The 17,400-nt window shown below is 34.8% G+C and overlaps 1 protein-coding gene across 2 annotated transcripts; it reads right to left on the bottom strand.

The window, feature by feature from the left end:
• Nucleotides 1–2,107: 2,107 nt before the first annotated feature.
• On the bottom strand, nucleotides 2,108–17,400 carry bnip1b (BCL2 interacting protein 1b). Of its 2 annotated transcripts, none has more exons than XM_039775407.1 (6): nucleotides 17,282–17,400; nucleotides 14,407–14,499; nucleotides 6,024–6,115; nucleotides 5,807–5,911; nucleotides 3,849–3,967; nucleotides 2,108–3,214 (listed from the first exon to the last, which is right to left on the bottom strand). In XM_039775407.1, the coding sequence occupies exons 1-6, from the start codon at nucleotides 17,363–17,365 to the stop codon at nucleotides 3,018–3,020; spliced, it is 690 nt and encodes a 229-aa protein (XP_039631341.1). In that variant the 5' UTR covers nucleotides 17,366–17,400; the 3' UTR covers nucleotides 2,108–3,017. The 2 variants fall into 2 exon arrangements, with proteins under 2 accessions (XP_039631341.1, XP_039631342.1); XM_039775408.1 differs by lacking the exon at nucleotides 17,282–17,400 and adding an exon at nucleotides 16,351–16,500.

Here is a 17,400-nt window from a genome sequence, read left to right as displayed (position 1 = left end):
AGAAGGTAAACATCTCAGCAGTCAGTCACTTCAGCTAGCAATAAAAATGAATGTAAGTTTCCTCATAAAATAATAGCAAACATAACACAAATTTTAATTCCATGTACTAAAACATTTAAATGTTAAACATTTAAAAGATGGTTTGAATAGGAATAGTTTAAACCAGTGCTTCTCAAATAGTGGGGCGCGCTCCCCTCCGTCAAGGGGGGCGTTTGACCTCGGGGAACATGCTTTTTTATTTTTCTTTTAAATTTTTTTTGAATTTAGAATGCACTTTAAATCTTTTCTGTTACATTTAATAAAGCTATTCTTTGTTGTAAATTGGTCCATATTTCTTTCTTTTTTATTCTCTTATACGTTAATAAGGATACAGTGTTATGCGGAGGTGTACTTATAACAATTTTATAGACAAATGATACTATTTATAGTCGCGCGGGGGGCGCAAGATGTTTTCTTCTTCCTAGGGGGGGGCATGACAGAAAATAATTGAGAAGCACTGGTTTAAACAAACACAGAAAAATCATATTATTCTAAAACATATAAAATAATATGTTACCCAGGTACTGTATTTGGCCTTGTTTCAAGTAAACCTAATATTAGAAATTTTGTTTAGTAGCATTGTTCAACATTTTTTGCTTTGTATAGTGTAAAGTTAAACTTTAATAAAGTGGTTAATCTCTTTCCATAAAGAAACTATGAATTTTTTAATAGTGATCAAGGCAGACATATCAATTAGGACTTTTACATTTTCCGTAAGAATTTTAACTTAGCAGTTTCCAGGTGAATGTATATCACTCCTTATATAATGACAGAAACTTTTAACTTAAATTTTAAATGTCACAACATAATCTAGAAATAGTCCACAATCCCATTATTATAAATTACACATTAAGCAATACACTGAAAAATGTCCACCTTCAGAAAATCAAAATGTGGATCACAAGAATAAGCAGTGCACAATAATTGGTAAGGAAACAAAGCCACTGATGAATAAATCAAATGCAGCTGTCTCGTGCAATAAAAGTGAAAAGGATGAAAGACATCAGTTTTCATTCACGTTTGAAATCTAGGACAAAAGTTTAAAGTACTGTGGACCAGTATAATGATTAGTAAACTGCTTGTTAAAAGGATTTAAAAACAATACTTATGAAATATCATCTTTGGAAGCTACTAAATACCTATCTGTCATTACTTCTTCTACAGTGTTGCTGTTTTACTTTTTAACATTCATACATAGGAAGTAAAGGTCACCTAAATGAATCCTTAACTATTCGTAGTGTTGAAAAGAAGTCAGATATTACTCACATTGTTCTAAAAATAATTTGTCTTGTCTGCAGTACACAGGGAAAAAGTTCCAATAATCTCTGTTTCCGAGGCTTATCTTTCAAACGGCAGGGGTGTATGTTGCTTTATCATGAGCAATGTGATTAGTGCTGAAGTCAGGTCTGTTTTACGCACAGCCTCTGTTGAAGAACAGAGACCTCTTACTCTTACTGACCAAATTATGCTTAAATTTAAAACCAGTTATGGTAAAAAAAAAAAATAGCAATGCAGAACATGAAAGATTCATCTTTTGCTGTTGCATTGATTTTTGTATACAGTATGTATGTGTTATGCTTGGGCTTTTTTAGGGATATTTTTAGAACAGATAATCTAACACTCTATACCAATAAAACCAACATAAACATTTACCAGAAATTATTTTAGACACCTACATGTCCAACACAACTCAACATAAACATAACAAAAATACATATTAGGTAAAAAATCAATTGGCAATTATATGTTTAGTGTAAAGTAATATTACAAAAAAACTTTAGAATCTAGCATAGTGAACACAGTCTAAAGTACAACATACCACTGCTCAGCTTGTACTCATTAACTGGTTTGATACATGTAGGGGATCTGACAACCTTTACTCAATTAATCTACTAAAAAACTTCCATTCATCAATCAATTTTTCAAATCTGCTCATTATAATTTTAATGATACCGAAAAAATAACTTTGAAAAACAAATAATTGTGCTCTCCTGAAGAAAGTTTTGCTTTGAGTATACTTTTGCAACACAGTTTACCACTGCAGACACACAAGCATAGAAACATAAAACCCAAGTGAAACAATACAATTTATTTCTCTATAATCTGTTAATTCTGCATACACTGTGTCATTGCAATATCAAGGCAAATACAGTGAAAGTGGTGAGTTTTCTTTGAAGTCCTTCTTTTCTGTCATACTTGAGCTCCATCTGACAACTCGGTAACATACCAGACTGTAAGCATTGATACATATTGAAAATAATTACTATAGTAGTTCATGCTAAAATAAAAATATGGGTCCTTGTATATAGTAGTTAAAACTATCTAAAATCAGTTTTTAAATGGTCATTAAGAAATTGAATCATTTCAGCTATAACCTGAAATATTTCAATGGTATGCTGCTTGTATATTCCTTCTTTTCTATTCTTCATGGATCATACCGACTACCAACAGTTATTTTTTGAGATTTCAGGATGTTAACTGGAGTTTTCAGAAAAAGTCTAAATTGCTCTTGGGATTTTTCTATCAATCACTAGAGGTTACATTTTAGTTTAGTTTTCAGTCTGCTTAAACTATCATCCCATATACAAATTGTTTTATACTACCCCTGTTTCTCCTGTTGGAGCTTGATATACTTAACAAGTTTCCTGAATTTTAAAAAGTTACTAAAGGACACAAAGTAGAACTACCAGGTAATTTTGGATGATAACAGGAATTGCAGGCTTTCTTTAAACAGTAATCACCAGGGAAAAGCATATAACATAAATATGAGAAATGAGAGGCATGTGACTGCCAAATAAATGGTACTGGGAAATGGAAGGCATCCTGTAATCAAATGACAACACTTTGTCTGCATGATGAGATGCAATTTTCCTAAATGACAAAAGTCACCAGATGAATCCTTCCTTATCTTGAATAACAGTACTTCCAAGCAGATAAAGTGTTCAATTTGTAGCAAGGGTGAAAGCTATGTATTTCTTTCATATAAATGGAAATAGTCTCTTTTTTAAAATATACACTACTGTAGCCAGAAACAGAGCCAATGCCAGAAATATGAGCAGTTTATCTGTAAACTCTCGCCGATTGTACTTTGTGATGAGCTTTCGTCCCAGCTGTATTGTTCCCGTCATGGCTTTAAACTCTTCATTAGTTTCCAACACTGTCCTGGATGAAGTGGCTACAAAAAGAAAGGTGATGTGTCGGATTTGGATAAGCAGACAGGTAGGCAAGTCAACAGTTTCTTTACAGAAATTAAAAGGCAAAGGTAAAGGGGAGAGTTGTATAATCTACACAAGCTCTTTAGCAGCACAAAAAAAAAAAAACTGTCTGGCAGGATAAAATGACTCATTCTGAAACAACGTCAGTGGGACCTGGCCAAGTCCCAAGCGAAAGCTACTTTGGTGAACTGAATATCAAGACATACAGTGGTGAGTGGATATGTACAACTCCCTCTGTTCACTCTGACTCCTCACTGCTCATTTGGGAACATGTTTACTATTTGTAATTCAGTCACCTAACCAGCCTTAAGATTAAAGGTACTTTCAAATTAAATTTTAAATTTAAAACACAAAAAATGCTCCTGTAGTCTAATTTTAAAAACTTTTGCCTATAAATAACAAAAATGAATGTCAACATTACTAAGATTTTTCTATACCCATACAAATTTCTTTGCTAATTGTTTTCATCTCTGCTTCTTCTGTTAAACAGATCACCTGTGAATAAGGATTTGTTACTTTGCTCTCATATTTCAATTCCACCACAAGCAAACAGTCTCAGCACAGGAAGTGTACACTTTATAGGATGACACTAACCTAATGTGTGCATTGTCTCTTCACTTTGTTGGACTTGCTGGGACATCATCCTGCTAATGCTCAGCAGACTTTCTGTAATTTCACCAGATGTCTGTACCAGACTCTCCTTCGTTGTTTTTCTGAACAAACAAATAAAGATTCTGTTATTCTATTAGTTTCTATTCTTTTCCTATTTTTGAATGCAATGTTGCCTTTTTGCTGTTATATTAAAGGAAGGTGTAACCTAAATTAAATAAAAAATACAATAAGAGGCTCTTTGAAATCTTGCTCCCAAGGGTTTAGAGAACTCTGTTTTCTATGTAAAGAAGGGCTGATATTTTAAACACTGATTCATCTCGCAAATCACTTGCTCTCTCTATTCGTCCTCTATATCACAATGTGACAGCTAACTTTGGAGGAATGTAATGCTTACATAGTGCCACAGCCTTTACACACATTCTTTTAAGTATCTGTACATGGAGACTCGCTATACTAAACAAATCCAAAACAAACTTTGAACACATTTTTACCATTTCAATGTAGAGGCAGTAATTTAAGATATATAGATTATTTATGTTTCAGTTTGATCTTACTAAAAATTTCTTTTTACTTTCAGCGAGAAAGAGGCAGCAATTTTGAACTCTTCAGGAAAATAGAAACTACACTCAACAACCAGTATTTCCTTATCTTCTTTTTTAGAAAGATCCAACAGTGCATCATACATCTACCATTATGTTTTGTGTTTCTAAACATAGGAAGAACTATCATGGGTAATAGGAAAGATATGATGGGGATGTTGTTTATGCATAGTAGTTTGACAGCTGCAAAAACCATCACAGATTCAGATGGATCACTGCAGTGTTTTTGGATGGTTGGTCCGTTACTTGATTGTTCTGGGCAGTGGTAAGGCTGGATGATGTTTAGTGTCTCAACAAGGTACAGCAAGGCACCAATGGAGTTCTACTTCAGAATTCCTGATCACCTGATAGTAAAAATGAAATTCCAGATCACGTCTGCCAAACTTGGGGCAGCTAACTATAGATTAAGATGATGCAACAGGCACGGGCTGACCACTGATTGTTGGTGGGCTAGTGACTTAACACACTGCTTTCTAGTGACATTTGACTCATATATATCTAAGGCATTTTTACAGAAGACTCATCTCTAGATGGAACCAAGAAGGTACAAGTAGGTAGATGAACCACCAGCCCATAGAGGAGAACAATATTCCAGGATTGTTCAAAGATAATTTTTGTAAGCTACCAGCAGGACAGAAGGAGGTAATAATCAGCTCTCTGGAAGGATGAAGCCAAGTTGATGTCCTGTTTTGGTAGCTATGAATCTGTTGTGATCTCCCAAAGAACAAAGCCAATCTGGGCTAACATAGACTTAACTTCACAAAAAGTCTACCATGGAAAACAAGTGCAGAATGGAATATCTAATATTTGGTGGTGAGAAGTGGTCTTTCCAGTACTGAATAAAATTCACCAAAACTCAACCAAATGTCTGTCCTATAGAGAGAGAGATCTTCATTTAGTAGGTCAGCAGTTCCTTATTCAAAATCCATGTAATAAAAATGCACTTTCCCCAAGACTAAAACAACGGAGAGCTTTCACCCTTATTAAACAGAACAATCAATATATTTCCCCTCAGTTATTTTTAAAGTTTCACCCTCAAAAATTTCCCCAGCTGCTTTATACTACCTAGAGTACCTTTTCAATGTAGTCCTATTAATTAATTTAGTGTTTATATATCAGTACACAGATGACTATGTATTGATATTCTCCAGTAAATCAAGAGGCAAGCATCACTGAGCAGTACAGACTCATTTGTACATAAGAAAGGACTGCAAAATAAAGAACAGATTCAGGCTATTATCAAGCCAGAACTGTAAAAGAACATAAAATATGATAGATGCTTAAGATTTTCTAATTCACAAACTTTAAAATGATATTTTTTGAGCATTTCATCTAGCTTACCTTTGTCGTACAGAAGAACTGCCACCTCGGAGTAAGTTATCCTTTTCGGAATTATCAATTGCAAGAGTACATGCCAAGTTTGCCTTCCTCCATGCAGTCTGGTTGCTTAATAATGAAAAACAGTTGCTATTTTTTAACCACATCAAGATTATTTGCTTCTTTGTAGGTAATTCAGACCATTTCAAAAACATAAAAATAAAATATCACTGAACAATACCTGAGCATTTGTTTTCGATGATTTTCCATTTCATTCAATAAAGCAAGTTTTTCTGACTCCTTATCCTGTTCCTTGGCCAGCTGCTCTAAATCCTATTTCAAGAAAATAAAATACTTGAAACATCCTTGTAGCTCTAAATAGTTGAAATTTATTAGAATAGGTGGATGGGTGACATTTAAAATTTCTTTTTTATGTAATGTTGGAAAAAAAAGATAACCAACTGATGTTACTATGCCATATAAATGGCACATAAGCCTTTAACCTGCAAACATAGAAAAAAGGAAAATCAAATAGCACATTTACGATATCAATTTAAAATGAAAGGATCAGAGACACAAAAATGTGTAGCAACTAACAGGAAAGATCTCTTTGGCTTATTAGACAAAGTAATCCCATAATATGGAACAAACAAAATAAAATAAAACAAGGGGACACAGTATAGATGTATTTACATACATATTGGTAATTGATTTATTGGCCTTTGCAGGGTTATACTTTGTGCAGCATGACTAGTTTTATAAGATTAATTAAGCAATTGTGGAATGGGATTTGTGCCATTGTTTCATGACTGTGATCTCAATAAAGGAAAAGACGTTTAGATGTAATATTTATTCTTGTATTTAATTAAATATTGAGTGATATGCTAGAGGGACAACAGGTGCTGATTTACATACCAAAGATTCACTGGGACATGAGCTTTATAACTTTATAGTTATTACCTTTTTAACAAAATAATGCAAAATGATCAAAAGAAAAGGAAAATTGTAATCTGAAATCTGTACCACGGAGCATAAAGGAAACTTCATAGTTATGATGACACTAAAAACAAGCACTCGGTAACAGAGTGCACATTTGCGGTTACAGTACATGAGCTTGTTAAGGCATTCCCAGCCAATATGAAAAAAAAAACATGATCTACACTGTATGAGTTTGTGATGCACAGCATGTCACATGTAGAATCAATAATTCAGTAAAAATCCCTTCCTTTTATATAACAGACATGCATAAAAACAGTCTGTTTCATAAAAAAAATAAACCTGGGCAATGATGAATGTGCTCATTGTATGTGATTACAGAATGTTCTTTAATTTGCAAATGATACAACAAGTGACAAAATCATTTGATGTTTATCACAGAATTCACATAACAGTAAAAGGTTAATCTTAAAATCGTAATGACATCTGACAATATTACCAGACCAGATGGGTAAAGAAGACAGCAATTGAAATGCTTTATGGTACAACAATGCATTTTGGATATTAAGTCCAAGAATATTATATTTAGATTTGCATTCATTACTTGTATATTTATTTCAAACTACTCTACAGCATTTTATAATAAAGCTAAAGGGTAATGGGGTCCCAGTATAAAAAAAAGTCTTAAAATTTACACTTACAAAAATGCATCCACTTTGAAGAAGCAAACGTTTTCATTTAAGACAACAGGAAATAATACATACATTTATCACAGATTCTTAGTACTGTTTTCTCAAGGTAAGGACTTGTTTCTTGCTCACTTCTCTGCTTGCAGCAGGTGTCATGGATGGAGTTATGAGAACCCCCTCCACTACTTCAAGCTGTACACTGCTTATTGCCCTACTTTTGTTTTTCCAATTTCGTTACTTCAGCGGTGATGTTCTGCCATGTCTTGTAACAACAGACACTCAAATCATATGGTTATGTTTTCATAAATAGGCTTACTTTCACCTCTTATACTCTGTGCTGTTAATTTACATAGCTTATGGAATGAGATTCATGCCGACAATGTATAAAAAGCACATGTAAGAATTTCACTGTACTTTGTACAAATAAAAATAAATCTGAACTGAACTTACTCCACTGCATTGTATTTTTAATAACATGTTTACATTTTTTAAAGAGCCAAACCACCTGCATGTCGCACTTTCTGTGACATTTTGTAGACAAAAAATGAAAAAAGGCACTGTGTGCACAATAATGAGGAAATAAAATGAATTGCCACAAACCAGTTATAAAATTTTTTAATATATGATGAGTTACCCTTGCTGAGGATATGGCAATAAAGGAACTGAGGACAACATTTTTGAGTGAGTAAACTCAATAATATATCCATATTGTAAACACATGGGGAGAACAAGCAAACTCCATGCAGACCCTGGTACTGTGAAGCAGGAATGACAGTTCTGCACTACCACTCTGCCTAAGATAAAACTTCTGTGCTAAAACTTGTAAATGTTTAACCTGATTAAAACTAAATGTATGCCTATAACATCTGTTCAATTCTTGTCACTTAATTGCATACTACACAGGTGCTCAATCTTTCTCTCGCTAGACCACCGAAGCACATACATGCATGATGATACTGGGTGGCAGAAGGAAATATACAGTATTTGTGAAATCTAGAAAAAGAGCTTCTAGTGAAGGTACGCAAATCTTTTTTCAGTTATTATTCTCTAGCTGCCTACAGAATGCAGAAAGCAATTCACATCTGGGCATCAAAATTTAATGTCAATAATCAACCTCCAGTTTCCAATGGATCTCAAGGTTTTAGGGTCCCAGATGCCGAAAACATCGATATCTCGATGATGGGTGTGTGTGTGTGTCTATGTGTCACAATTTCTTGTGGACGGTCTAGAGTTAAAACTGCCGGACGGAAAAATACCAAACTCAAAACTTAAACCTGTTATGAGAAGATTATGTGCTGATTAGTTTTTGAGCCAAATCTTGCAAAAGAAAGAAGCACTTTAAAGGAACCTTCAAATACCTCAATTCAACAATTAATTATGAATTCTTCTCTTTAATTGCTATTGTAATGACCTACTTTATGAATAAGAAAGATCAGCTTCAGAGCGGTAAATAATTACTGAAATGTTATAGAATACTTTGTGTAACTTGATTCCTAGGGTGCAAAGACTATTGGCACTCATGTCTGAATTTCTTTCTTCTTAAAATGACACGGATACACTGTTTGTAATTTCAAGACACGGATCATCATTCAAAAATATTTTTGACTTGAAAAATGTACGTATTTGGCAACATTTGATGCTTTATTTCACATTTGGACCCCAATACCGATTAGCTCCATTATAAAAACACAAAAGGAGCATAGTTATTCTGTAACATATGTAAAATATGCCTCACTTTAGAGTGCAGTTTCATGTGGCAAATTACTATATACCTTGATTGTGAAATAATAATGTCGACTAGAAAAATACAAAAACTTTATTTTACTCAGTTTAACTCTTAAACTGACAAGTGTTTACTTGCTTACTATACAGTATTGTGCAATGAAATAAATTAAAGAATTTACAACACATATTCACGTGAAAAATAATGATGAAACTGAATTGTCAAATGGTTACCAACAACAGAGCCTTTTTTAATGCAGATACTTCAGTAGTTATTAAATATATCTAATAAAACTGTGCTAAAATGTAGTAAGTCATATTACCTGTGTCAGTATAGCACTGCTGGACCTCTGTAATATATTAATGTAACATCTGCACCTGATGTATGTAAGTAAATGCCTGGAACACCTAAATTTTAACTCTGTGATGGATTGATGACAAAGCTTTACATCACACAGATTTGTGTATCCACGCATTGGACATCTTTGATTCTATTTTTGGGATGCCTACTTTACATTAACTATCATATTATTATAATGGTGCGTAATTTAACTCTCAACAGTCATATGACCTGATTTATGTGATGTTCATTGTCATTATAAGACTTGTAGCAATTAGACAAAAAGGCAAACATAACATAAGAATAGTTCTGATAAAAATATTCTATTGAGTCCAACTTTGCCTGTCATTTACAAGCACCTAATAATAGATTACCAAGATATCAGTGATAGCTGAAAATCTACTTGTATAAGTTCTGTATGTTAAGAAACAGTTCTTAACATTTGTGTGAGATTTACACTTAACCAGCATCCATCTGTCCCCCCATGTTCTTGTGTAAGAATGGATTTTTAAACACCTCTGTTCAGTCAGCTCTTAAACTCTGCATTTTGAACTTAAAATATGCAGCTCCATTGATCATAATTTGTAGATCTATATCCTACCTTCCTGAAATTAAGTTTAATAGTACTTTACAAGACTTGTGCTAGTGCTAATATGTCCTTAATGTAGTACACAGACCAAACACTACACATATACTGTGCCATGCTTATTTTAAATATTATAGTTTTGATGGATCAAAGACAAATGCATCCTTTCAGCCAGGACATTTAATTTCTAGCAAACATTTTGCAAGTATGCCTACAGAGTAACATAGGACATATTGCTAATGAAACAAACTAAATTCTATGAAATAATGAAATATAAATAGCATGATGGAGCCAGGTACAAGACGTTTTATTATGACGTTAACAAGAAAATTCACCTTCAGACAGATTAATTCCAGCTGCTCATGACATTTTTAAATAACCAATGAGAGGAGTACCTTCATGGATTTTTTAAAAGAAAAACACTAAAAAAGCAGAGCAACTGTACTGCTTAATATTCATTTTATGGTATAATCTTACTGCATGTAGTACTTCACATTCCAGTTAGCAGTTTATTTTAGTGACAGAACTTCTTTGTGACAGTAATGATCTTTTCAAAACATAAGCAGCACTGTTTAAGAATGTTTAATGTTGCTGCCTCACAAATCTAACACTTTGTTCAAATCCCATGCCTGTCTATGTGGAGTCTGCATGGTTTTCTCATGCCTGCATGAGGATTTCTCTGGGTTTTCCTCCCATACCCTCAAAGACAGAAATGTATAGCTAAATATCCAGTTTAAAAAGCACTCATGGGTGCAGCAGTGAGTGGGTCTTCATGCTGGACTGGTGCCCCATCTAATGTTGGTTCCTAAATTATGGATGATGCTACAAGTATAGACTCAGGCACTTCATAATGTGGAACATGATTACGTAGGTTTGAAAATGTTATTTTATTTAAAATAAAACAGCCATTTAATTATTTTGTATTCAAATAAGGAAATTTCTTTTCCATCCATCCATTTTCCAACCCGCTGAATCCGAACACAGGGTCACGGGGGTCTGCTGGAGCCAATCCCAGCCAACACAGGGCACAAGGCAGGAATCAATCCCGGTCAGGGTGCCATCCCACCGCAGGGAAGTATCTTTTGAAACTCCATATTAATATAGTTGCAAATGTGGACAAACTCATCATAAGCCATTTTCTTTCTTCTGGAGTTGATTATTTTTGTAAATACTCTATTACCTGAAACTGTTACACATAGTGACACTTTTTAAACAGCAAAATGCAAGTGACTAATATTATTTATACTCATTTCTCACCTGTTTTGTAATTCTAAAATCTATGCCATTAGAAAGCCAAGCATTCTACTGAATAATAATGGTGATATTTCTTCTACTGCCTTCTCATTTTATACAATGGATAAAGCAGTTTGGTCCAATCTATCCAACCAATGACTGTATCATAGTATGTCTGAATAATATTTGATAATAAATTAAGCCCAAAATAACTAAAAATTAATTATGAGTTCAGTGTAATCCTAAAAGCCATTCCTTCAAATGTCACTTAGACTGCCAAGAACAAATATCATCACTTCTTAAAGTTTCCACATTATTGCATATTTTTCATATTAAACAGAGTCATATTGTTAACCAAATTCTAGTATTTCACACAAATCAGCCTCTGTGAACCAATAAAATAATGACACTTACTGTATTAATACAGTGATGAAAAAAATGAAACACTTCCACTTTCAGTTTTATGCTTTTGTATATAAGGATATAATTAACAGTTCATCAAGTCCTGAAATGAAATATGTCTCACGTCAGGTGATAAATAACACATTCATAGATTTAACTTTGTCATTAAAGCAATGTGAATATGAATTTAGAAGGTAATTTGAGGAAGTCCTAAAATATTAGTATAAAAGAATGACATTTGGCAGTGTGGTTTGGAACATTCAGGTTTATGTTATTACCATATTAAGAGAAAGCCAAATATGCAATGAACTCAGGGAAGTGAAGCAATTATAATAATTGTTTCTGTTCATCAGTCTGGGAATGATTATAGGGTCATAGTCACGAACTTTATTTATTTATTAATCAATGTTATTTTCTGTGTTAAAAGGCAATTGTTTGTTGGATTCAACTTAGTTGAGGTCTGGTGGCAATACCTCCAGCCAAGTGTTTCTTTCTTTGGTGTTCAGTATGTTACTGCATAGTGGAGTAATTCTGGTCTAGATTTCGCTGCAGTACTGCTTTAATTAATTGAGCGATACTTGATTTGAATATTTTAGGCAAGAATCTCTCATTTCATTTCTTTGTCACTCCTTTAAATGGGGTTTCATTCTAGGCTTTGTCTAGTACAGTCTAGAAACCTTCCTTTACATCTTTCACTATATATACTGTATTTGCATGTACTTCAGATCATTGACGGCCTAAGTTTCAGCTCAGGAACTGATGCCCTCACTTTCTTCTGAACAGAAAACAAGTTGTGTTTTTTATTGGTGACAATTCTTTCAGGTGGTGATGCAGCAAAGTACCTTCAAAACAATTCCTCCACCATGCTTAAGTGCTGGTATGAGGTACTTATTTTAAAATGCAATGATGACCTTTTCCTCACAGACAGTATGGCCCAGACAAGCAAAGAAAAATCATTTTTGACTCATGCCTTTAGAATTTTGCTCCAAACACCTGAGGATCACTCACAAGCATTTAACACTTATGATGGTTCAAATGACCAGTACTTTCTTTGTTTCCCTGCTACAGATACATTTTGTGCTGTATCTTGCAGATGTTAACACTGCTGAAAGTTCTTTGTGAGTTCATGGAAGCTTGCCATTTCAGAAAGCCATTATCTATTGTATGCCTAATCAGTGTGATTCTGAATGTGCTTTCCTGGAGCCTCCAAAATGGCTTTGTTCCCTATTCCAAGCAAATTGGCTATACCTCAAGATACAGTATATTAATGAAAGATGATGCTGGACAGGGACTTCTCATAATCAAGCCTTAATGTTAACCAAAGGATTCCAACAATTGAGCCTAATTACCCTATTAATTTGTTTGAATTCACCTTGTTATGTTACCTTGTTTGAGTTGATCCTATATATCACACATTAGTTTACAGCAAACAAATGTAAGGAACATCTACTCTTCCACAATTCAGAAAAAAATCAGATGAGCCAAACTTTGTTTTCTATGCATTCCATATTTCCTTTAAAAGTTACTAGAGGCAAGGAAGAGGGCCACTGGCACTCCTAAGGCAGGCATTTCACATGCTAATATTGCCTGACACAATGGATGAAGCCACTCCACTCTGTTCTAACAGCAGACCAGCAGGAAAGATGACTATCCAAACCCGAGCAATACTGACATACAGTATCAGACCTGTCACCGATATACAGCTGCTAAAACTACCAGAAGACCCAGTACCAATATCAGTAACTGGACTGTGAGGGACAGGCTCCATGCTGCTGGCCCTTGACCAAGATGGCCTGTCATCTGCTCACACCTCCTAGACATCTGAAACTACAAGAGGACGATGCCAGGCACCATATAGCTGCTGTGGCCACAATTGTCCTAAGGAATGAATACTGGTATGCAGGTGCTGCCTTGCCCTGGTTCTCCCTGACCTTAACCCCACAAGACACCTTTAGAACACCCTAAACTGCAATATCTGCGAATGTCACCCTGTGACTGCTAATGGCCAAGAGCTCTGCCAGGTGCTTCTGTACAAATGGGAGGAGACCCCACAGCGGCAGATACTGAGGCTCATTAGCACTATGTGCCAGGGACGTCAAGTAGTGTTAGAAGTTTTCAGTTGTAATTGTTTCCTGCTGTTTTGTTGATGTACTTTTTGTTTTCCTATCATTCACTTTGTTCATTGTTATTTGAGTAATAAAAATATAAACTTCAGTGCAACAATAAGTGTTGCATTTCTTTTTTCTATCAGTATATCTAAAACACTACAGAAAATGCTTTTACTTCAGCTGCTAGAAAAATCAGTACGCATTCAGCAATTCATGATTTGATTAACATTTGTTTGCAAATGTAAACTAAAATCATAGCAGATTTTCAGCTTATATGTAATATGAAAAGACAGGCTAGATATAGACATTTTTATTGTTAACAAAACGGTTACACTGCCCCTTCTTTAGTGACTGTGGCAGTAGTTATTACAGCCACTTATGCAGCCAAACAATGAAATTACAAAACTGTTTAATAAGAAAATACACATAAACCTCCACAAAGTTTAATCATTTTAGTGATAAAATGACTAAACAATCATAAGTACAATGCACATTTTATTTTTGACCCAAATTTCACAAAACATCAGACTGGACATAACAAGGGACACTGAGCCCAGCATCTCCGGGTCAGAGCTCTTAAAAATCAGGGGAAAAAATCGAGGTCTCACCTGTATTCTCCCTCTAAGCTGATGGAATTTTTCTTTCACTTTTGCATTTAGGTCTGCAAGTTCACTGTGAGGTCCTTGACATTCCCGGATATCCTACAGGAAAGGAAATGTGCCAATACATTTCACAATCCACCAAGAAAAAACATGAATAAAAATGCACAGTTTAGGGTTATTACTTTAGCGTATGAATCATTAAACCTGCCAGTGGTCAGAAATAACTAACATGCTTAGTTTTGGGATAGATAGATAGATAGATAGATAGATAGATAGATAGATAGATAGATAGATAGATAGATAGATAGATAGATAGATAGATAGATAGATAGATAGATAGATAGATAGATAGATAGATAAAAGGCACTATATGATAGACAGACAGATAGATAAATAGATAGATAGATAGATAGATAGAAAGGCACTATATGATAGATAGATAGATAGATAGAAAGGCACTATATGATAGATAGATAGATAGATAGATAGATAGATAGAAAGGCACTATATGATAGATAGATAGATAGATAGATAGATAGAAAGGCACTATATGATAGATAGATAGATAGATAGATAGATAGATAGATAGATAGATAGATAGATAGATAGATAGATAGATAGATCTTTGTCTCTAAGGGTAAATTTGACTTTTCGCAGAAGCTCAATAAATAAATTATACATAATGCATTACACACAATTACAATTATATATGTAAAATGCAAAGTTGACACACTGACTCACTCATAAATAAAAACACTGTGTATTTAAAGAGCTGACATATTCCAGAAGTGTACATTCTAGGGTAATAGTAATCTTGTAAGAAATGACATTTCAAAGTTTCAATATATAGACAGGAAAACAATCCCCACAACAGAAAAACTAAATATACCAACATTTTTAAAATGCTTTGATAGATTTAATTGATATTTTGTAATGTTACAGAAAAAATGAAATTTGGCTGACCCGTGTTTTTGTATTTGTTAATATTTGTTGATAATAATACTGCAGTGAGTAAGTTATGGTAACTCACTGCAAGCCTTCTTTTGGCTGAGCACTGAGAAGCAATTGCACTGAGAAAAACGGGTCACCGCAGCATGCAAATGATGGCCATCAGCAGAATTAAAGGGTGAAAGGTCAGTAACACTCAAACAAGACATGTTAGCAAATACACTCTAAAAATCTGAGTGCAGGTGCCAGGTGCTGTGGCTGTGAGCATAGGTGGGATGGAGTGAGTAGCAGAGGATAAAGTGGCCTCCTTGGGTACATATAGTACTTCCTATTCTGTCTGTTCCTTCCTACCCCTCAGAATGCAGTATAAAATACATACAAGTTCATCTGAGGGGTTCAAGGATGGGCAGTGTGCCCCCTGCATTGTAGAGTGTGTTTATATACAAACACACCAAAGAAAGCAGGGGCTATGGAATCCCCCGTGGTTTTGTAAAACTTGGTGTAAGTGCCAAGGTTAAAGCCTGATAGACTGCTATGTTCCAGTTCACAAACCACAAATAGGCAGAACCTACTTACTGAGTACAACAAAAGCCAGGACAGAATGCATGACTTGGTCAGTTTAAACACTTGTGCAGCTTAGTAAACGGGTCCTCCATGGCCAGAACAGAGGAGGCAGACATCAAACATAATTCACAATATTATTTCTTTTCACGTGTTTTTTTTCTGTAAAATGCTTAAAACATTTAATTCATTGCATGGCCACGTAAATGGGCACCCTGTAAAAGACCAATGCTACAAGTAACACGTTAAAGTAAATTACGATTCAGTGTTAGAACTTCATTGTCTGGCTATGTCAGTAAAAATAAAGCCATGACAATACAATTGAAAAAAAAAAAAAAATATTATAATACTGCAGTGAGCTGTAAAGCTCCTGTAAACTAATAGTATTACCCTGGAGAAAAAAATCAAACATTGTATCCAGAAAAGTACTCAGTTACTTACACAGTACTTCTGATGCACCTGATTAACGGACAGCATTATAACCGAGGTCACTGTTTTAGAAAATTACCCGGGCTGAAGCCGAGTGACACAGTATGTGTGTGTATGTGTATAAAATGACAATGAACAAATACACTCCAAAATGACAAATAAGAAAGTAGAATAAAAAGAAAGAAATCTTCTGACTTGGCTAAAGATAAAACAGAGCAGCCACAGATAAAGTTCTAAAGGTGTACTGTCGTTGCCCTGTGTGTGTTCTTGGTTACATTGTTAGAACTGTGTATTCATGTAATGTTGCGTTCACTTTCGGGGAGGGGTTGGCTCTAAAACTAGCGTACTGTCCACAGGTATCAATAAGACTGAGCTTAAACTTGAAATAGACTGACACAGTGTTCATTGACACAAAGAAGTAAGGATTTCATTGTATTATGTCCACGTGACGACAATAACCCTACAAACACCCCATTAAAAGGGGTCACGGGGTCGAACCTTAGCCCTGCAGAACCGGCGCGAGGCACCAGTAACGCACGCAATGACATTCATACCCGGACAGAGCCAAACTTGGAATGGCTAGTTAACCTAACATGCACATCTTTACAGACAGGAAAGATAAACCCAAGCAAACACAGCGATATCGTGCAAACGTCACGCATTCTCCAAATGCATCTTAATGTGGTTAACCTTAAATTGATAATGTTTTATGACGTATACAACTGGGTTGATTTGGACCTATTCTAAAGTCATTTAACATAATACATGTCTTTTAAATTCCCTTCTTCCAGGCTGCCACGGCGGCATTCAAATAATTTTTTTTCACTTCGTTTCTATCGTTACGTTACGTGCGCATATTGGTCATGACACCGCGTTAAAAACAACACCATTTATTCTAGTCTGCCGCCGTAGCTGCTCGCGAAGAGGGATGTAGGTCATGTACCTGAATCAGAGCTTTAATTTCTAGATCATATTTTACGATTTCCTGACTGCATATTTGGACGTGGACATCCTTGGACGCAGCCATGTTGGGTCGTACAGTACGCGAACCGGGGAATGTCA

Source organism: Polypterus senegalus, chromosome 13 (assembly GCF_016835505.1).
Source record: "Polypterus senegalus isolate Bchr_013 chromosome 13, ASM1683550v1, whole genome shotgun sequence".
In the NCBI taxonomy this organism is placed as follows: Eukaryota; Metazoa; Chordata; class Cladistia; order Polypteriformes; family Polypteridae; genus Polypterus; species Polypterus senegalus.
The sequence above is the reverse complement of the archived record's forward strand: the minus strand, read 5'-3'. Positions and strand labels throughout refer to the sequence as shown.